Below are 23,192 nucleotides of genomic sequence, written 5' to 3' on the forward strand. Positions count from 1 at the left end.
TCGAATAAATCTGACGATTTTGACAAAGCCGTCCTACTTTCTAATTTGTATGGGGATGTCACAACTCTTCCCCTTCCCGGATGAAAAAGTCGGGGGAAAGAAGGATATGGCATGTTGGATTTCAACATGCCCGATCCTTTATTTTCACGGGAGATAAGCCACCGCCAAAGGCATCGACTTGTTCCCTTTTCCCCATTGAGTACACATGCTCGTCTGACCGAACCGAGTCTGCAAGCGTATGGCGGAGGGAGACTCAAGAGGAATAGCTGTCTGCCAAACAAGCATTTGGCCGAAGCTATCTAAGGTCTGTGACCACCTTATATTTGGTGAGTTTTGTTGACAATCTGATGTCTTTGGTGATCATACAAATAAAAGTATCAGTAAGATTGCCTTTGGCTCCGCAGTATGAACCCTCCGGCACTCCATGTACCTCTATACGGGATCTGCTGTGTGCATAAGGGCCTAAGCCTGAGTGTACCATGTAACTCAAGTACCACTGCAGTCTGTATATACCGTTCAAGCTACAATGACAGTACCCAGTAAGTGCAATTAAAAGAAAGTCATATAGAATATGGATTAGACAGAAAGCAGCGGATACTCCCTTATACCTCCAGAATTTGTTGGGCACGTAGTTCTTTTTCCATTCGTATCTGTTCAATTCTCTTGATTTTTTCCTAAGAAAGAATTATAAGAAAAAAATAGTAACATTTTTTTTAAATGATGCAAATACCTGTCACAATGGCTCTAATCACTCCAAATTAAAAGAACATTTCCACCTAAAAAAGTTTTAAAACTGTAATACCACTATTTATAATTTAGAACTTTTTTTCTCAGAAAGTAGGGTGCCAAACAATATGGCTGCCATTATTACTTTTGCAAGGATTGTTATCAAGCTTTCCCAGTCTCCTGAATGGTAGCGCTACCTAGTTTTGTAGTGAGTGGGGGATGGGGCTGGGAATGGGCAAAGTATCCCACAGTAAGTATACAACTTGCCATTTGATTTTTGGGGAGATGTTCTTTAAAGGGGTTATCCGGTTTCAGTAAATTGGTACGTTACACAATTTTCCAATATACTTGCTGTATTAATTTCTCATGGTTTACAAGATCTCTGCTTGCTGCTATACTGTGTTATGCCTAGTGCAGGACTTGAAGGGATAGCACATGACTTTCTTTGGTGTGCTTTGAATCCCTGTGTCATGCACCGCCTCCTTGGGCCCTGCACTAGGCATAAGACAGTGTATAGGACTGATGTGACCAGCACTGATCCCGAGAATGGACAAGCTTTTGATCCAGCTTCTGGTGAAGGGAAGGCCGCATATATGAGAGTTACAAAAAGTGTCATTGTCAGGATCGGTGGAGTCATTGCGGCTGGATCCACACCAATCAGTATTTTATGACATGCCCTTTCAACATGTCATACAACACTATATTGAGAGAACCCCTTTAGGAAATTGATATTTGATAAATTTGATGTTCAGGTCAGTAGGAGGACTCCACTAATACACATGGAGGACTGTGAGGTTTCCAAATTCTACATTTTGATGGTCAGATAACATCTCTATTTGGCAAAAAAAATAAAAATATTACGCTCTAATATATAAAACTTAACATAAAATGTTACCTGTTGCTTCATCATCTTAATTTGTTCCTTTTGTTTCCGTTTCTCCTCTGCAGCCATAATAGCTGGAACACAAACATGGCGGCATTTAATGGAGGCAGATTATAATGGAACATGTTGTAACATAATAAATTAGTAACATAATACAATAAATAAGTTCAACATTTGTACCTTGCTGTTTCTTTGCTTCTTTCGCTGCTCGTACTTGCTCTTGTCTCTGAAGCTTTCGCAGAAGTTTTATTTGTGCGGCCTGCCTGGCGATTTCTATAAAACAGATAAAGAGAAGACACCATGAAACAGGCAGGACTCATACTTATTTTAATTAATATGTGGTTAGAGCTTCTTATAAAGCGTAAAAGATTTGTAGTCAAGGCCTTGTTTCCAGGCACAGGTTGTGCCAGCCTGCCATTCTACACAGGCGACGAAGAGGGCACTGAATGGTTCTCATTTTGTGTGACACTATTTATCAGGATGCTACATACACTATTTATATGGATACCATGTGGAATTAACTAGGCGTTATATGAGCTATTTTTCTGGGCACTTTGTTACCGTTTGTTTGAGTGCAGTGTGACTTACGGTGACATTCATGCAGTATAGTGTTGTGTCAGTCTTGGAAGGTAAGTCACCTAAGCTAAGTCATTTTAGAACTGTCGTCAATGTAGTCAGGTGGCACAATGATCCTGAAAAAATTGTTGAGGCGTTGCCATTTTGCTTAGTTCTTGGACCATCAAGGTCATATCTATGGGTATGTTACTGGTCATAGCTATACAGATAGCAAAAGAAAGAGTAGTCACACACACACACACACAAACACTTTAGGTCACCCTAAACCTCTAACTATACGATACTTCCCAACACCCCATGGGTGTAATGACTGAACAAGCCAAGAAATAGCACAACAACTCTTGATGCCGATTACCCTGGTAATTCAGGGAGCTAAGGTTGAAAAACACTTACCTTGGGCTTGGAGCTTTCTTAAGAGCTTGGCATCATCATTTACAGCAAAGTCCGGGTTTCCCACATTTGGGGGTCGTCCTTTCCTGCGTCTCATCCGTGTTTCCTCTCTAGCAAGCTGCCTCTCTGGATTCGGCGGTCGTCCTCTACGTCCTTCCATTGCTCTGATACGTGGAACAATTTCCTCCTCATTTAGAAGACACCATTGTAGTCCCTTAAAAAAGACAAAGAAGGATCAGTGTGACTACAGGAGAGAGCCTCTGCCACAACAACTACCGACACAATGCACATGCAGTAATAAAGCTCATGTTGTGCTTATTGCAGCAAGTAACTAATGATTTTATATGTGAAATATGCTGGAAAGGAGCGTTGTATTCAATACTTAATATTCCTAAGTCAAGTTTATTTAAAACAATGAATATATAATGAAATATAAATGGGGTATTACAAATGTGCCAAGCAGGGAACCTTTACCTATGTCAGTGTTCCCCAACAAAGCTTTTCTGAAATCCTGGGGCCCTCGGAAAAGGTTTAGTGGTTTTCCAGAAGACAGAAGCAGCAGAGTTGCCACTTCTACAGTAGGGAAGGCAAACCTATTGCAGCCGGCTCAAGATGCGTAGCATGGGGGCATGCAATGCAGTGGACAAATCTTGGACAGAATATAGATTATAGAATGCCTTACCCGCCTCTACACCAAGATTTTTTTTACAATAGAAATAGGAGAAGGGGTTCCCTGGAAACAGGAGGATTTTTTTTTAGGGGTTCCCCCATGGTAATAAGGCTTGGAATCACTGACCTATGCTGAAACAAAGCAATAAATACTACTGCACTCAAAACTACTTACTTGGTTTTGGGTGGAGATAATATATAAGTGTAAGAAAACTGTTCTCACAAAGAAGGAAGATCATCATGGTGGAATTTCTTTGAGATGACATCGAGTTACAGTAATTAATATAATAATAAGAGAGACCATGTTCTGTTTATCAGTATAGATAATACCATACTACAAAACGTATCCATGGATCTGACGGATAAAGAACAGGTAACTTTTATAAAGCCCGAAAGATGTTACCTATGAAAATGCCGGGTTTACACCACTGTATTATGCAGCAGTTGCCGTTGGCTCAAAAAAGTCTTCAGGGATAGGCCAAGTAAGCGATCTTGGTTCTTCTGCTTATTGTCTAAGATGGCTCACAGGGGGGGGGGGGGGGGCTGCCGAATATTCCCATTGGCATATGTAAAGTGCTTTAACCTAGCAATCAGATCTTCACAGGGCAAGGGGCAAATGTATCCACAAGTTTACATCTATACGTTTCTGTCTGTTTTTTACCTAATAAAACGTATAAGTTTTTGTTTTTTTAAGTGAACAGTGATAGAAAAAAACCAAAACCAAAAAAAACCTGATAGATTTACTGTATGTAAACGGATACAAACGTATAGCATTACGTTTGCATGCGTCAGTTATTGGGATCAATGCTAAAAAACCTTACGTCGCGTATACCTGTTTTTGAAGTACAGAATAGCGCAGCAGACTACGCTTTTCAGTACTTTCAAAAAACAGTATTCCAATGTAAACCATGACAAACATAGACCGAATGGATGCTATTTTGGTCTACTTTTGACCCATTATAGTCTATGTATACGCCGAGCTATACGTTCTAAGTTTAAAAACGTATCTGCCCGGTGGATAGCACAAACGCAATGTGAATGGGACCTTACAGGTGTCCTGCTTTCAAGGGGTCTGTCTCAGTGACTGACTTGCTTTAAATAAAAACGTAAGGGAAAACAAAAAGTTGTAAATACTCAATAAAGATGATCAAGTCTAATAGAAGCACCATTAAAAAATTATATATATTATAGTACATATTGTTTTCTGGATCTATTTTTGGTTTGCTTCAATGATTTACATACAATATCGACAATGTCTTATAAAGAAATTTATACTGATACTAAAGGCAACAACATAATGGGGCTTGATAACAAAAACTCCTTATTATATAAGAAAATATCAAAATACCCAATGCATAGTTTAAGGGAAGGCTCACTTTTAGTGGAATCCTTTCCATTTATATATGGTCAATTCATGTTCACTGCCCATATAATGTCAATGCACATATAAGGGACACAAATATATATATATATACTCCCTAGTGAATATATACTTACTTGCCGCAAACGTGTCATCCTCAAGGCCAATTCCACAGCCTACCCAACCCCTTATGCCAGGGCTAGACAAACTTCAGGAACCAGATAGCCAATGTGGTCAAAATTTAGTTGGTGGCACCCAACTTTTTGCATTGTGTCCTATATGTCTGTGGAAGTTCTTATTGCTGAACAACTAAAAAATAAAGGGCTTCTGGAATGGTTTAAAGGACTCATAAGATCTACAATAATTTGTGCACCCCTGGTTTATGCCATGTAATCCACAAGTTAAAGGGGGTTTCCAGTCACATAAAACTTTTTAAAAACAAGTGACTGCATTACATGAACCAAAAAAGTTCAACTTTTCTTTTTAAATCAGTTACCGCTGTGGCCAGTGATTGGCTTTCGGGGTCATGAATCTGGATGAAAAGTCATTACTGGAGCAGCGCCTACACAGACTAGGGAGTCAATTTTTTGGGTTATTTTAACACATATCCAATTGATTTAATAAAATGTGCAGGGCTGCAGAAATGTACCCACCCACCACATAAGGCCCAAAAAGATTAAATACATTACAACATATATTTTTCTCTGAAATATTTTCAGCTCCTGGTCACAGAGATGGCCAAGTCTTATTTTTTATTATTTTTTTTATTTTAACCTGTTATAATATATTTTTTTCTCCAGTTAATTTCCACTTTATGAATTCATTTGGTAAATGGTAAAGCACAGGGGAGCTGACTTGTGTTTCCCAAATAAGATTTGTCTACGCAGTTAATTATTGTTCAGTGACTTGTTTTTTTTCACTGGATTAGCTGAACATAAAAATGCAAAGTGATTCTTGTGTCCTTTATGTGTTTACCGTGATCTCTATGCACTAATGTGTTTTCTATAAATTATGTTTTCAAGACTTAATGTTAAAGTTTGAAGGAAATTTGCAGTCGTCACCTATAGTAATTAATCACATCACGGCTCTTATTTACAAAAATGAGAGCTGTAATCGGATTGTAACAATATTGTAATATTGCTTTATTTGCAATAGATTTCATAAATCTTCTTCAATGGGGAAATAAAAAGCAAAACATATATGCTCAATTGTAAAAATTATTTTAGAATGGTACAGTTTCTTATAGAATGGAATCGGCAGAAAAAAATAAAACAAGTATTGGAATGTTGTATTTTTCGGTCTACAGAATTAACCAAGTAATGCCAAATGGATCCTGATGCTGTCTGAAGCTCAGTGACCCCTTCAGAGATGCTTGGCTTCAATTTGCAAAATACAATTGGATGGAACCAAAGCAAATATATGGGTCATATGAATCTTAAAGGTTAGTTTTTGAAAAAGTTTAACTTTTTAAAAATGATAAGCCTAACTGTTTTAACAATTGTATTATTAACATTACAGAAATTGTCTGCATTCGACAATCCCTTATTGTTAAAAGGGTCACCTGACAATAAGATGATCATGGTGTGTCTGTCTGCTGGGACCTACAATCTGTGGGGTAATCCAGTAGCAAGTGTGCAATTTCCCTGAAAGTCCACCAAAGGGGAAATTAAGCATTACACAGTTCCTAGTGAAAAGAATGGGACTGTCTGTGTAACGCACTGATATGCCGGCTCCTCCAGAGCGAGGGACGCTCTTTCTAGCCCCAGTCTACTCTGGCTAATAGATGGCGGTCCTGAAGGGAGGTACCCTTCTATTAACTCAGCAACCCTGACCATATTCACCCTTTATTTAATCTGCTCATAGATATTAAAGAAAAATTTCTGCAGATTTAACAATTGGGATCCTACTGCATCCTAATCTCCATATGGCTGGTACACTGATGCTCGACATCTGAAGTCATCATAAGAAAAGATTGTACAAGTAAGGATATTACTGTTCGATTCTCTTGTTATCCTCTATAACCAATGTTCTCAACCTGTGGTATGTGTACTCCGGGAGGTACATGTCATGACTCTAGGGGGTACCCACACTGTCCTCATGCTGTGCTTTGATACGTGCAGTACAGTATATGATGATAGCCTGGGGGGTACTTTGATTAAATTTATTTGAGTAGAGGAATACTTGGCTTAGTAACGTTGAGAAACATTGCCTTATAAAACCAACACTGGTGTTGTGTCACGTGCCCATCTTCCTCAACTACATAGATATAACATTCGTAGTAAGCCTCAAATGTCCACGTTAATAGATGATAGTCTTAGTTGTCCAAAATATCTATTATGGTTCAATCACTGGACAGGTTTCTTCTTCACCATTAGCTTAGTACTACTTACCCATATATTTTGTCTGCATAGTATACAAGTCCGAAGAAGAGTATGACAATTAAGAACAATAGGTGCCCTGACCATAGGGAAACAGCAACAACTGGTCTGTCACAACCTAGGGGGAATTATAGAGCCTCGTTTCCTATATTAAAGGAGTTGCCGGCTTTGGACGATCCCTACTTGTTAAAAGGGTCCCTCGACAATAAGCCGATATCAAAGTGTCCCCCATCTGGGACTCCCAACGATCAGCTGTAATCTGTGTAGAAACATGGCAGTAAGGGTATGTGCACACGACCTATTCTCAGACGTAATTCTGGCATTTTACGCCTAGAATTACGCCCAAAAAGACGGCTCCAATACGTCTGCAAACATCTGCCCATTGCTTGCAATGGGTCTTACAATGTTCTGTTCAGACGAGGTGTAATTTTACGCGTCGCTGTCAAAAGACGGCGTGTAAAATTACACCTGCGTCAAAGAAGTGCAGGACACTTATTGGGACGTTTTTAGAGCCGTTTTTCATTGACTCCAATGAAAACCAGCTCCAATTACGTCCGTAAAAGACGCCGCGAAAAACGTGAGTACTTGCAAAAACGTCTGAAATTCAGGAGCTGTTTTCTCCTGAAAACAGCTCCGTAATTTCAGACGTATTCTGCGCGGTCGTGTGCACATACCCTAAGTGTTTAATTTCCCTGAAGCTCCACAGATGATATTAGGCATTACGCAATGCGCATTCGAATTGGCTGTGTAATGCAGGAGAGGACAGATCCTCCTGAGAGAGAGAGAGAGAGAGAGAGAGAGAGACTCTCCTTGTAACCACTCTCTACTCTGCCCAAAAGAGAACGATCCTGAATCGAGAACCCCCTCTATTAACTAGAGAGAGAGACTCCCATAATGGGGCATGTGCAAATGGGTTTTCTAAACTAGACAATCCTTTTAAACTACCACAACAATACCAACATTTGCCAGTAAAAGTCTGCAGAGATGCTAAACAAGAAACTATCATACCGTGTCATAGTAGGATAAATGGAAAATGTTCTTATCACACCACTACTGCTCAGAACGATGCGAGAAAGCAGATCACAACTTATCATCCTTTACAAGGTCTTTCCTGTAATAAGCCCAGTCACTAACGATGCTGCTCACATACTAAAAACTGAAGATCAAAACATGAACTCCTATCATCTTTCCCCAAGTAGTCTTCTAATCAGGACCAGAATCAAAGGCGCAGCATCCATCTTTAAAGCTTCCGTTTCGCTTAGATGTCTTCAATATATCGTCTTTAGTTTTTTCTCTTATTATTCTGATAGTTCCTTGTCAGATCCTCCAGCATTTTCTAACTTCTAAGAAGTCTCAATAAACTATTTCACAGTGCCCTTTAAATGCTGGCCCAGCGGAGTAAAGTACACCAAGTAATTGAGTCTGCTGACCAAATGTTATTAATTGTAATGTAACAAGTAGAAATGGGAAGAAATCAGATCAACGCTATTCAAAGAGTCTGAGATCTATGGAATACAGAATTAACTAATAAAAGCTCTATTTGCTATTTACTTCATTTACTATGCAATGCCACAAGCCTATAGTATTATTGTGGAGTACTCTGAATCTACATCTAACTTTTTGTAGTCTCAGTCATGGAGGAACAATACCCATGAGATGATCACCAAGAACAGCTGATCCTGATATGTGTGTAGTGTTCATCAGCATGAATTAGCAGTAAACATGAATATTGGAAGCAAGGTCGATGGGATACCTTGCAGCAAGGATGTACGTACCAAAGGGGGACTTAAAGGCCCATGGTGAGTGGGAGCCTAATCTCAGGCTGGCTCCAACTTGGGTGATATGAGCTCCCCCTTTCCATTGGGGGTCGGATAGCAAGCATGAAACTATCTAGGATTTGGTGGCTATGGTACGAAGAGCGGATACTTTTAGATTGGTAAATTGCCTATTTTATCTCTATTTCCAGTACGGCGAATCAAAACTTTTTGAGGGAGAAATCATCTATAATTAAAATACATGATATTAACACCATAAAGGGTTGCTGCTTTTTTGTTATGTAACTTTGTACATGAGACCTTATCTCTGAACAGGTCTTTAAAGCAATGAATGGCAGCCTAGCATTACTTGGACACCTATAAACAAATACAGTATGACACATAGGTGCAGGATTTTCAGAGTCTACCGTTGCAATTACTTTATAATCTATGCCCATGATATCTCTTATTTTTTTGCCCAACACATTAAAACCCACACGCTGCCTATCTTATTTATAGGTTTATTGAATAAAAGCCCATGCTTTAATTGTACCAAAAGTATTTAGCATTTAGTTTTCCTAGCAATGAGACCACTTTCTGCTTGAGTGACTACCATCTTTGTACATGCTGAATATACAGAAGTGGTCACACAAAGTTTCATTTGCTATACAGGGAACTCCCTCTTTATGTTGTACAGACTTGTTTTTGGTCCCTCCCACTAGTCAAAAGAAAACATGAGAACATTGTACAAGGAATCATAAAGTTAAAAACAAGCTAGACAATGGAGTAAGTTTGCAGTAATAAGAAATGTAAGTTATGTGCTATCCGTCTATTCACTAGAAGGCTTTGAAAAGACTTGTAGCGTAGCAAATGGAGACAGGGTTTTATAATATTTTCAGTTGACTTTCCAAAATATTTTTCACATGTCAAAAGAAGCAGCCACATTTGACACCATTTCTTATTAGGCCCCATGCCCACGAACGTATTTTTTCGGCAGTAATTCACCCGCAAATTCAATGGGCTCATGCACACGACCGTGGTTTCCACGGTCTGTGCATTGCCCAAGAGCCTGGACCGCAAAAAGATAGGACATGTCTTATCACGGCCGTGTTTTGCGGTCCAGGCCCATAGAAATGAATGCACGCGGCCATGTGCATGGCCCGTGATTTGCGGGCGGCCCGCGGGTGACACTCCGTGGCTGTCCGAGCCGAAAATCACGGCCGTGCACACCACTACGGTCGTGTGCATGAGGCCTCAAAGTTATAAAATGAAATTGCAAACATCAAAAAACAGACACAAAACAGTACTAAAGACACACAAATAACAGCACATTCTACTACACACATGAACAAGCGAAAGATATTGTGATAATAGAATAAATATCACAATGTCAAACAACTAAGCTTATATTCCAGCACGTGAGCAATGTTCCCACTAAGCCGATCAATCTAGAAATGAAAGAGTTAAAATGAACACTGGAGAATCTGATGTTCGCCGCCGCCCGTGGTTTTAACACCTACATTAGCAGCTTGTTCAGCTTGGAGGGAACAGTGATAACGAGTAGCAGAGAAAAGCCAGATTTCTGGGAAATATGACTTTTTAGCTACATTTAGGCTAGAACTATGTGTTTTTAAGGGGATACCTGTGGTCCATCTCTGGCTTCATAGAAGTCCCCCACTCTTATTTTTGCACTGAAGCTGAAATTGTCCCTTGTGATATCCATTATTCCATTTCTGCTGAGATACTGAAAAAATCACAGATTTTTTCACTTCAGGATGTTATAGCACGACAGCCCGTTTGTTGCCCTTCTCCCGGTCACACACACAGGAACACCAAGGTAGGACACAGGAGCAGTTTCTGCATTTACCCACATATACAGGACACGATGGTACACAGAACCAAACTCATTAGGACTACACTGTGACATGTACAGGAGACACGGATACAAAATATTAGTATTTATAGTATACCTCCGTTTTTATTTAGATATGCCATCGGGACATAAGAAGTTTTCTTTCTTGGGGGTCCATGAACCTGGATCCCTCATTGTTTTCTAAAATGAAGTGGGCAAACGTTGCTCTTGCCAATGCTGAGTCCTTGAACTTTTAGTTCGGGGATCTCCGCATGAATTTGACCTGGCGCTCATAGACATTATTGGAATTGTAACGAGTATGGTTTTTAAGCGGGATTTCCAGGATTTTACATTGATGGCCTATGTCTAAGATAGACCATCAATGTGTGATCAGTAGGGATCCAACTTATGGCAGCCACATGATCAGCATATCTGCAATACCAACACAGAGATGTATTTGTCCATGTGAGCGGGTATGATACTTATGATGGGTCCCATTCATTATGATGAGCGGTAGGGGATCAGACCTTCACTGATCACACATTTATGGTCTACCCTATAAAATGTAAAATCTTGAACACTTTTAGAGCACTGGAGCCCCTTCACTCTAGAAATCAGTAGTAAGCCATAGTAGAAGCTCTTCCAGGCATACTGTGACCCATAGTTCCACAACAGGAGGAGGTTAGAAAGTTGACCAAGCCTTCTGTACAGAAGAGCTGACATAGTTGGTGATTAATTACATTTATTTTTAAGCTACAAGGAGAACTATAGGCTAATATCTGTTCAGATAAATATGTACCCCTCAGGAGGGACGGCAATGCTTGATGAGTATTAATGGAGGAATTCTGCACCAAAATACTCATCTAATACGTTCACATTCCGGATCCAATGAATGTGAATGAGTTAATTTTATACCCCATTCACGTGCAGTGGAAAAAATACGTGCAGATTTTTGTCCATGCCGCAGGAAAAAAATAAGTGACATTCTGAACATTTCCACGGATTCCGTATAGAAAGGCACAGGACTAGCCCCATTGAAATACAATAGGTCTAATTCACGTGCCAATCCGCTGGCAGATTTGCGTCAGAAATCCGAGTTTGAGCCTTGGATTTCTACTGTGGATTCTTTGTAAAATATACAACATGGGCAAATCCTGAACGCGTGAACTTAGAATAAAGGAGAACTACCAGAAAGTCTATATTTAACCCCTATAGTATCTAAAATATTTTAAATATTTTATCTCTGTGCTGAGTTATCAAAAGTTGAAATCACAGGCTGCCAATCCGTGTCCTCAAGATAATTCTATCTCCAAGTTCCCTGGCAGCTAAACACCATTCAGCCATAACATTAAAACCACTAAAAGGGGAGCATATAACATTGATTATCTCGTTACAATGGCGCCTGACAACAGGTGGGATATATTAGACAGCAAGTGGGCAGTCATTTCTTGAAGTTGGTGTGTTGGAAACAGGAAAAACGGGTCAAATGTAAGGATCTGAGAGACATTGACAAGGACCAAATTGTGATGGATGTATGACTGTGTCAGGCAGGTCTTGCGGGATGTTGGAGGTGCAGATGTAGCCGTCTTTACCTTGACTTTTAGCGCATTGAATAAACAATGGCTAGATCTCTTATAATTGACTTTTTCAATGACTTTTCAATGGCTTTTGTTGTGTCATATCACGCTGCAGCAAGTTATCAGAATCAAGTTAAAGATGGCTACATCTGCATGCAGTGCTTAGTACCTGCAAAAAGTGGTCCAACGAAGGACAACCTAAGAACTGGCGACTTGGCCATGGGCGCCAAGGCTCATTAATGCACGAGGGGAGCGAAGGCCATTTGGTCTAACCCCACAGAAGAACTACTGTAGCATAAATTGTTGAAACAGTTCCTGCTGGCTATGATAGAAAGATGCCAGAACATACAGTGCATCGCAGGTTGCTGCATTTAGGGCTGCGTAGCCCTAGACCGGTCAGAGTGGATCCCTGTCCACTGTGGGCACATGAGCATCAGAACTGGACCACAGAGCAATGGAATAAGGTGGGCTGGTCAGATGAATCATGTTTTCTTTAACATCTTGTGGATGGACGGGTGCGTGTTCATTGTTTACCTGGAGAATCAATTCCACCAGGGTGCACTATGGGAAGAAGACAAGCCGGCGGAGGCAGTGTGATGCTCTGGGCAATGTTCTGCTGGGTAACTTGGGCCCTGGCATTAATGTGGATGTTACTTTCACACGTACCGCCTACCTAAACATTGTTGCAGACCAAGTAAACCCTTCATGGCAACGGTATTTCCTAATGGCAGTGCCCTCTTTCAGCAGGATAATGTGTCCAGTCACACTGCAAACATTGTTCAGGCATAGTTTGAGGAACATGACAAAGAGTTCAAGGTGTTGACTTGGCCTCCAAATTCCCTAGATCTTGATTCGTCGAGGATCTGTGGGATGTGATTGTACATAAAACATCCATGGAGGTCCCACTTCACAACTTACAGGACCTAAAGGATCTGCTGGTAACGTCTTGGTGACAGATACCACAGGAACCTTCAGAGATTTTGTCAAGTCCATGCTTCAACGGGTCAGAACTGTTTGGTGGCACAAGGGGAACTAATTACACAATGTTAGGCAGGTGGTTTTAATGGTATGGCTGAACATTAGTGTTATCATAGCAACATTGGACTTCAACCAATCACATTTCTTCTTTCATTTTCTTAACTGTGGTAAAAAATTAAAGCTGGATTCCGATTAGTTACCTTGAGGACTAGTGTCCTGAGCTGCCAGAGCACTGGTAAGAAGTATTGTTTGGAATTTTGTAGCAATAAAGCTGCTTTGATTGGATATCCGCATTCTCAGCTGGATTCTTATTGGTTACCATGAGCACTAGTATCCATATTATAACACTGATCTGTCAGACCACTCAGAGAAAGTATTGTGGGGAATTGTGTGAAAACTCCACACAGGAATAAAATATTAACAAAATGTTTTGCCGTTATAAAACACATAAAAGTTGCTTTACGACAGATCATCTGGTAGTTCTCCTTTAAGGGTCAGCTTGCATCTAGATCATAAGAACTAAAGACCTTTCCATCACCCTCTACTGTGGTGGGTTCTGCAGGTCAAAGTTTAAGAATATACTGTTCAGTGTCAAAGAGAAAAGAGTGAAAGAAACATAATGCACGTAAATATCCAACAAGACAGTACAGGAAACATGCACGTATGGGGTTGCGCTCCAACTCAACCAGGTACGTGTGTCCCCTGATCCCCGAGTCACAGACAGTTTTACCTTCATAACTTCTGGATACTGACGGAATTTCTTTCCACACGGGGCAAAATAAGTCACTTCTCCCTGCAGCCTTCCACTGACGTTCTTTAATCTTGTTTCTCGTTGCCAGCTACAGAAATGATTCACAGTGTTACATAAGATACAGAGGTGTCATACCTAAATCAGGTCATAGGGAAAGAAAACTCAACTTTACATAGTCATATTTAATGAAACAACTGTGAAGCCAACGACAGACAAGTTCATCTTTACTCTTAGTAGCTAGCACAAACCAACACATAAAGGGGCTGTATGATTGAATCTTACTATGGATCCTTAGCACTTTCATCCTGTCTGCCTGAGATTACTTTCATCTAGCGGTTTCCACCTTGACATTTACAATTTGTCTTACTACCATAATGATAATCACATTATTATTTGCAGAAATGAAAATCAAGAGATTAAAATCACTATATTTTCAGTCTATTGTAATTAGCTTATGATGTTTTAGCATTATTTGTAATTGAAAAGATACCCCTAGGACCCGCAACTATCTGGAAAATGGGGGTCCCCCCATCTATTCATTCACCACCAGGATGCAGTGACCACCTCACTGGCAGAACGAGGGTCAGGAGATATGCCATAAATGTCTGAGATGGTATTATTATCAGAACAGAATTTTGGACCTAAAAAACAACAGCGTTAAAGGGTGGAGAAATTGGTGGCGCTCCAGCCACTGTGATTGCTTAAAAGAAGTGGCACCTGCACGAAAAAGGGCTGTGCAAAACTTGTTGGCTTCATTCATGGTTCACATGTTGGACCCACTATAGTCAATAGCCAACCATGACCGGAGATCAAGTGGCACCCAGTGATCAGCGGCGGTCATGGTGTACAGTGATGGCATATCCTAGTCTATGCCTTTAATGAATCTAAAAAAATAAAAGGTGATAATTCTGTTCAAATAAATTTGAAAATGAGAATTGCTATCAGTAGGTGTCCCATAAAAAAAATCCTTCTCCCTTACTCAGCTCTGTATTAAGGGTCTTTTACACCGGCCGACAATAGGCCGATGCAGCGATCGCCGATCAACGAGACATCGTTGATCAGCACTCGTTTGCTCCTGTCACACGGAGCTATGGATGAGGACGAGCGGTCGTTACTCCAATTGCTCGTCCCCATACATTATTATCTTGTCGGCAGCATGTCTCCCTGTTTACACAGGGAGATGTGCTGCCGACAACGATAATATTTAACTTTTTTAAAACGATACGATCAGCAGTTGATCGAGTGTTGACTCATTCATCTGCTGATCGCTGCCCTGTTTACACAGGGCAATTATCGGCAACGAGCGTTATATGAACGCTCTTCTGCACGATAATCACCCAGTGTCAAACCCCCTTTACTGTAAGTATTCACAATCATCATTATTTTGCTATTCTTCAATATGAAACCTGCTTATCTTGGCTCAGGCAGTATAATAAACTTGTCACTAACTCTTGTCAGACAAGCATTAATGAGGTGAAAACATTCAGTTTCACTGTAGGCTGTAAAACAAGATACCTCTACTAGTCTGGAGAAGAGACGCTTATGGGGAGATCAAGTGGCCAATGTAGAAACTACAATATTTATTTTTACATTTGATAAATAAAAGTATATACTGACAACAAATGAAACATAGTTGCTCTACAAAAAAATGATTTCAAATAATACGTCATTTTCTGATGATAATGTGCCTTTAAATAACTTACCCATACTCCAGTGGAACACGCAATTCATGCTCATCAGTTACTCTTCGCCTCTTGGCAGAACCTTAAAAAAAAGTTTCGTTTAGATATTAATATTAATTGTATGTATTTTAGGCTTCCATATCGATATTAAACTATATGCATGGTTTTTCTTTTATAAAATTATTATTGGCACCAGCTCCTAACGTGAATGTATTACAAACAATAACATGATTATATAGGCTGTCACCTATACTTTGGATAACGGGACCCCCCACTACAACACCACAGGTGTCCAGCAGAGGGCTCTACCTCTGGCCTACACTGGGACACCATTGCACTGAGCTAACAAGTTCATGACAAATTATCTCAAATTGGCTCTTGCTGGTTGAAAACTTTGTTCGATATGAGATGACATAGATTTTTTATAAACCAATTCATTTTAAGGGGCTTCCAGTAGCAAACATTTATACATTGTGAGGACAGTGATCCTTTAAGCATACTATATGCTTCCGACCAAAAATTAAAAGGTAATATATTTTTGTACTTTTTAATTTTTTTTAAATATTGCATGTTGCCTATCAGATTACAGCTATAGGTCATTGATAAAGACCATTCTATTTGAGGGCATCTAAAAAATAGCTGAAAAAAGAGAAGCTACGGCTTGTCAGTAGATCTGCATTCACTAAGGCCTGGGCTACACCTACACTTTTTGTAACGCTACTTATTGATTTTAACTCTTGAGTGACAAGCTGCAGTCCACAAGATTGCATGCAACTCAATGTATTTATTTGGACTGCAGCTGTAGCTCAATAGTTAAAATCAATCAGTAGAACTACAAAAAGTCTAGTTGTAGTCCTGGCCTAAATGGTCCCCAAAAAGGTTGCCTCTGTTGTATGCTAATTGTTATCCCTGTGTCTGATTGTTGAGAGGGCTGAGGGACAATACATAGCATTCAGCTTCTCTGGTGGCAGCCTTCAGAATAAGCATTTAACTGTAACTAATTTTCTATGACATTTAACAGTTTACATTTACGGTACATAATGACTTTGCAAACATTTGACTTTATTATTTTTGTAACAATTTTGAGTTTTTTTTCAGTTGTTTTCTCCATTCACATACATAGCAAAATTGTAAAATTCTGATTGGAACCCTTGGAAACAGACAGCGATTTATCATCACTTTGCTGTCAGACTTGTGACCTAACAGCTGAGCTCTAACGGTGTAACTGTCATCTGATTTCCCACATTGCACTGCGCTCTGATAACAGGAAACCAGCAGGATTCTGAATTTAGCTTCAGGCATGAATGGAGAAGAAAACACTTGTTATGTAGTCGATTTTAAACAGTAAAATGTTGAAAATTCTGTTTTAAAATGTGGAGTTTTTCTTTAGCTTTCTGGAACATTGTATCAATGGCCACACAATGGATCTGCTAGGTGTTATATGTGCTGAAAATCAGGCTAAATCAACTTTCAGGTGACTTTTCAGAATAAGCTGTCATATGTGTGTAGATGAGGAACACTATTTTTGCCCATTATATTACTTGTATTCTGCATTATATCTAATTCTCAGTTGTCTCTGAGCAACTGGACGCAGCCTAACTGCTATCGTGTCTTCTATACACTGCACACAGAGAAGATGAGACTCCTGATCTCCTATCTCTATCTATCACATATATATATATATATATATATATATATACAGTGCCCAGCCTATAGTTCCGGAACACCCTCATAACTTTTGAACGGCTCGAGGTAGAGGGTTGAAATTTGGTCAGATTTAATGGGGTCATAAATCTACCAGTTAACCCCCTAAAAAAAACACCCCTACCCCCTTGGCGGAGGTGGGGTGGACGGGGGCAGCAAAATCTTAAATGGCTCGGGGGGTCGAGTGGGGGCTCATTTGAAAGCTCTTTTCAATACAATAACTATGCTGCAAACGATTTTGAGATAGGATTATCGCTGAGATATTTAACGTTAAAGTTATCATCTTCATTATCGGCTACCGCCTGGTGTTAGCATTACCCAAAATGTACCGAGTGGGTAAAATCCTAAATGTGTGTGGGCGCGTGTGCGTGTGAGCTTGGGAATGTCACATCAAGGTGACTTTAAATTATGTATTATTACAATCAGCCTCGGCGATATAAAATGGACCTCGTCTACGTAACATGATTTCATGTGTACACATTTTGGTAGTGGCAAAAGCTTGGAAGATCTGAAGCAGCCCTTGTAGATCTACAGGTCTCAGGAGGAATAGTGAAACCTTTTTGGGACTTTATTAATTTCCTATCTGCATACGTGCTGGGGAAAGGACATTGACGGAGGACTTTTCTTCTAGGTTGTGAGTCCTTAAACTGTAAGGGTATGTTCACACGCCCTATTTACGGATGTAATTCAGGCGTTTTACGCCTCGAATTACGGCCGAAAAAACGGCTCCAAACCGTCTGCAAAGATCTGCCCATTGAATTCAATGGGTCTTACGATGTTCTGTGCAGATGGGCTTTTTTTTTACGCGCCGCTGTCAAAAGACGGCGCGTAAAAAGATGCCCGCCTCAAAGAAGTGCATGTCACTTCTTGGGACGTAATTGGAGCCGTTTTTCATTGACTCCAATGAAAACCAGCTCCAATTACGTCCGTAAAAGACGCCGCGAAAAATGCGTGCACTTGTCAAAATGTCTGAAATTCAGGAGCTGTTTTCGCCTGAAAACAGCTCCATAATTTCAGACGTAATTGGCGTTGCCGTGTGAACATACCCTTAGAGCGGTATAATACTTTTATTTTAGAATTATAAATGTGTAGCAAATCCAAGCAATAGGTAAGTTCCCAATAGGTAAGTTCCCTTTTAAAGATTTGCTAATTACAAGTGTTCCTGTCTAGGGGATGTGAGGGAGTGAAGTCTCCAATGTGAACAGGCCCTAACTAAAATAGACAAGAAACCTTCACTTGGCTCCTGTATCCTCCTGGAAGTGAAAAGAGGTGTACTGTACCTATCCCACAGTAAGGGTATGTTCACACGCAGAGTCAAAAACAGCTCCTGATTTTCAGATGTTTTTTGTGCCACTCGCGATTTTCGCTGCGTTTTTCACGCTAGTTTTGGGAGCTTTTGTCTATAGAGTCTATGGAAAACAGCTCCAAAAACTTCCCAAGAAGTGTCCTGCACTTCTTCGCGGCCTTTTTTTTACGTGTAAAAAAACGCTGCGAAAACGGCTCAGTCGGAACAGAACGCCGTTTTCCCATTGGAATCAATGGGCAGATGTTTGGAGGCGTTCTGCTTCTGATTTTTCGGCCGTTTTTCGGGCAATTACGGCCCGAAAAACTTCCAAAAATAGGCAGTGTGAACATACCCTAAAGCTACCCATACTGTAGTGGTGTCGTGAGCATGCAAAAGAAGACTATAGGAAAGGATAAATATTAGATACCACATGGCGTGTTGGGGCTGAGAGTTGCAGAGGAGCTGTGGAAGTCAGAGGATTGTGTATCAGGGCACAGGGCGGCAGGAGCAGAGCTTGGACTCTTGATCACTTGCAGGTTCAGAGGTGTGGAGTGGGCTGTGATGCTTTTTGCTGTGCTGTTTGCAGAAGAAGTCGTTTTATTAAACTTCAATTTCTCTCCTTCTGTATCACTGTCTGATTCATCCTTATCATCATCTTCCGATCCCTCCGAGTCGGATTCTGAATTGCTGTCGGACTCTGTTTGGAAAAACAAGTCAAATTAGCCAGCTCATGTTTAGACTCATGCATAGAATAGGATGGAGATGGTGAGACTGTCTGTCAAGAGAATCCAAGCTGAGCCTTGCAGCCGTCTCTTGAGAACTACTCCGATCATCATTGGCCATTTCATGGACCAGAGGACATATCAGCAGATGCGTCTGTGTACCTTATTTTCATAAATACCTACGGGAACAAGTCACAGTGCTAGCTGCAACTTATACCTATAGTACGTTTATATAAATGTGATGTATATACAAATTTATCAAGCATGATAAGGTCCAACCTAAAGCTGGCCATACACGAGATTTTGGATGACCGGAAAGGCCGATTTGGACCATTTCTGCCAACTGCCGATGCCTTTTCATGACACTGAAGACAGATATCCGTGGAAAATTTGATCTATGTTGGATTTTTCGGTCGCTCTTGTGTGCAGTCCTTGGAAAGTCATTCCTGCCAAACAATATACACAACATGCGTTGCATACACAGGGTACAACCGTTTTGGAGACCATAGTTTTTGTGGTCATTACAAAAGATTTATTAAATGAAATTGTACCCTAAAACACAAGGACTTTTTTGGTGACTAGGTCTTTTTTTCTATTGCCGTGTCATCCTTATGGGAAGCCCAAAATGGTTGGGGCCATAGCTGATTGCTTAAGTGTCCACAAGAGAACCATTTCAATGCTACTAAGTTTTTATGCACAAGTTAACGCTTGAGGCTCCATGCACACGACCGTATTTTTCATCCGTAATTACGGACCCATTCAATTCTATTGGCCACGGACGCCTTTCAGTATTTTTACGGATGAGTGTCCGTGCTGAAAAAATTATAGAACCTGTCCTATGCTTGTCAGTAATTACGGCACGGACTCTCCCATAGAAGTCTATGGGAGCTTCCATAAATACGGACGGCTACGGATGTGCATCCGTAAACAGTCTGTATTTACGGAAGCGTTGCTAGGCAACATGTTGATGAAATCATTTGCAACCTCCCTCTTTTTTTACGGATCCGTGTATACGTATCAAATACTGATGCAATACGGACCGTATTTACGGACACCCGTAAAAAAATGTTACACCATGTATCACACTATGGCCCGTGGGTCTTTTGCAAAGGCATATTTTTGGGTCTAAACAGTTCAGGAGCTTCAGACCCATGTGGATATATAATAACAAATCTTTAAACAAATATTTTTGCTAAACCCCAAATCGAATTCTAAATAAAAGTGTGTTACAAACCTGACTGACTGTCTGAATCATCGTCTTCATCATCTTCATCTTCCTCTTCATCATCTTCATCATCATCCTCATCGTCATCTTCTTCATTGGAATCATCGGAGTCCTTGCTGCTGGGGATATCAGAGTCCGTTCCTCTGAACTTGTCTAGTAAAGACTTTGCAGCATTTAAATGATCGGATGTTTTTATTGCTGATGAGTTATTATCCAGAGTTTTCGCCTTACAAAGATTGTGTAATAACGGGGAACCGCTTGGCCCGAGGACTGATTTGCTGGATGAATTCTTTTTCAAACAGGAACTCAGATTGATTGGAGTGGAAAACTGGGCGCTAGTTGAAATCGATATATTTTCACTTATTTTATTTTCCCGCTTTGATTTGGTGGTAAGCGCCAGGGGGGCATCCTGCATAACACAGGGAATGACTCCATTTGGCTGGTGATTTCCCAACAAAGCGTTTGTTAAGAAGGGATTGGAGTGATTATTCTCTAAGGATTGGTGTTGGTGACAGTTAGAAATGGGACTGGGAACTGGCGGTGATGCAATTGTCTTTTTCTGGTGCTTGGAGCCGTCCTGTAACTTTTTTAGTTGTGCAGGGAATGTCTGTTTGTGGTGATCCTGTATGGAAATAAAAAAATCTTCTGTAAAGAGACGGAGATTGGATTGACAAAAGTCAATAAAATCTAATAAAAGTCACCTACCCTCCACGTAGGGGGTCAGCGGTGGATAAAGCAATAATTAGGAGTATGTATCATATCATGGAGACATGTCAGAAGATATAGCCCACCACTGATCCCCAGATATTGGTTGGAACGTTGGATTTCGGTATTGGCATGAGCAAATCTCCAACATATCTCTTACAGGGAGCTATTTGATTTTATGGTTTTTCAGAGTAAGTGCTGTATGGGATATAATGAGCTACAGACATTTCCTAATGTTATTACTGCTGAAGAGGTTAAAAAAATGACTGAGAAACTTTTACGTTATCTTTTGAGATGTCTGACATAGCATGTCAGAAGATAAAGATAGATACTCCCTTTAGAAGGAACCGGTCACTAGAATTTAGGGCACTAAACCACCAGCGTGTTGTTAGGCTGGATTCACACGAGCACATTACGTCCGTAATGGACGGAACGTATTCGGCCGCAAGTCCCGGACCGACCACACTGCAGGGAGCCGGGCTCCTAGCATCATAGTTATGTACGATGCTAGGAGTCCCTGCCTCGCTGCCGGACAACTGTCCCGTACTGTAATCATGTTTTCAGTACGGGACAGTAGTTCCACGGAGAGGCAGGGACTCCTAGCGTCGTACATCACTATGATGCTAGGAGCCCGGCTCCCTGCAGTGTGTTCAGTCCGGGACTTGCGGCCGAATACGTTCCGTCCATTACGGACGTAATGTGCTCGTGTGAATCTAGCCTTATACTGCTGGGGGTTTAGCATCCGAAACATGTCCCTCTCAAAACTGTCCGTTTTAGCATTTTGTAAAAAAATGAGTTATGACACAGAATGCGCTATATGTAAATTTGTAGAGAAGAGTCCTGAGATGAGTCAAGGTGTACTGGTCTTGGCTTCATCTGAGCACTGAGCATGTGCAGGAAGCAATTGGACTCTTCTCTGGTAATTATTTAGTTGGACTCTCTAATGAATAAGGATTTGGTCCTACTGATTTCTAAGCACCAGATGAAATATGTTGGGTCATAACTATAGGGTTGCAGAGTTTGCAGTTACACCCAGGCCCTGAAGCTGAAGGTGGCCCAAAAGAGTAGGACTGCAAGTCCAAGATATGCAGGGTATGTTTGTAGTCTGTTACCATAGAGACACATAAGTCTGTATATGAGCCGTAAACACAAAACAGTAGGAAATTTTAAATCAAGATGATTAGCAAAGTTGCTTCATTTTTTATTTTTAGATATAATAGAGTAATAAAAAAATAATAATGGTTGTGAAGGTGGCTCTAACCTTTAAGTTGATCAATGAAGGAACCATGTACTAGTATAGTATCTACAATAAACATGTCTGTCACACAAAGCCTAGGGATGTAATGTATCTTAGTTCAGTTCCAGGAAATTCGCAAACCAAATTAAAATTCCATTTTCACAGTGATTTTAATACGCTGAGCACAATTATTACTTTAATTATCATCTTTCCTTTACAATCTGCCAAAATATTACAGTGTTTAAAAAAGAGCTGCCAGCTCTCCTGACATGTCTGTTTTAGTGAATACTTGTATTCCCCATGAAATAACAATTCTGGAGCATCTTAGAAATTGCACTGTGCCGTTCCTCTGTTATTCCTCCTGGAAATTTAGATAAATTGAGAACTGGTTGTTACCATTCTCCTGGTCAAATGTCAGACTGTGTAGGGGCATACCCCAACTAGTGACACCTAGCTGTCAATTTATTAATAAATGTCTAGAAGAAACAAGATAGGAATAGCACAATATAGAGTTCCAAGAAAATAAACTCCAGAATTGTTATTTTAAGGGAAATACAAGTAATTACTAAAACAGACATGACAGAAGAGCAGACAGATCCTCTTTAACGTAGGATCCATAAAACATTTACCAGTGAACCAGTGAATATTGCAATCTAATTTCTGTACCACATATATGCACATAAAGACACACACATACCATAGCAAGTCATCTATTCTGCCAGTAAGATAATGGAATGG

The 23,192-nt window shown here is 40.3% G+C and overlaps 1 protein-coding gene across 19 annotated transcripts in view; it reads right to left on the bottom strand.

The window, feature by feature from the left end:
* Positions 1-23,192, bottom strand: part of BAZ2B (bromodomain adjacent to zinc finger domain 2B) — a 241,997-nt gene that overhangs the window by 26,193 nt on the left and 192,612 nt on the right. For 13 of the 19 annotated variants that reach the window (XM_075829327.1, XM_075829326.1, XM_075829331.1 and 10 more), the window contains 9 exons: positions 20,522-21,134; positions 18,993-19,262; positions 15,598-15,658; positions 13,874-13,982; positions 10,379-10,480; positions 2,579-2,789; positions 1,790-1,882; positions 1,622-1,683; positions 609-674 (listed from right to left, as the gene is read on the bottom strand). In XM_075829327.1, the coding sequence (XP_075685442.1) occupies positions 609-674; positions 1,622-1,683; positions 1,790-1,882; positions 2,579-2,789; positions 10,379-10,480; positions 13,874-13,982; positions 15,598-15,658; positions 18,993-19,262; positions 20,522-21,134 (1,587 nt within the window). The remainder of the gene's footprint in view (positions 1-608; positions 675-1,621; positions 1,684-1,789; positions 1,883-2,578; positions 2,790-10,378; positions 10,481-13,873; positions 13,983-15,597; positions 15,659-18,992; positions 19,263-20,521; positions 21,135-23,192) is intronic. The other 6 variants (XM_075829337.1, XM_075829332.1, XM_075829339.1 and 3 more) reach the window with 1 other exon arrangement.

Source organism: Rhinoderma darwinii, chromosome 6 (assembly GCF_050947455.1).
Source record: "Rhinoderma darwinii isolate aRhiDar2 chromosome 6, aRhiDar2.hap1, whole genome shotgun sequence".
Classification (NCBI taxonomy): domain Eukaryota; kingdom Metazoa; phylum Chordata; class Amphibia; order Anura; family Rhinodermatidae; genus Rhinoderma; species Rhinoderma darwinii.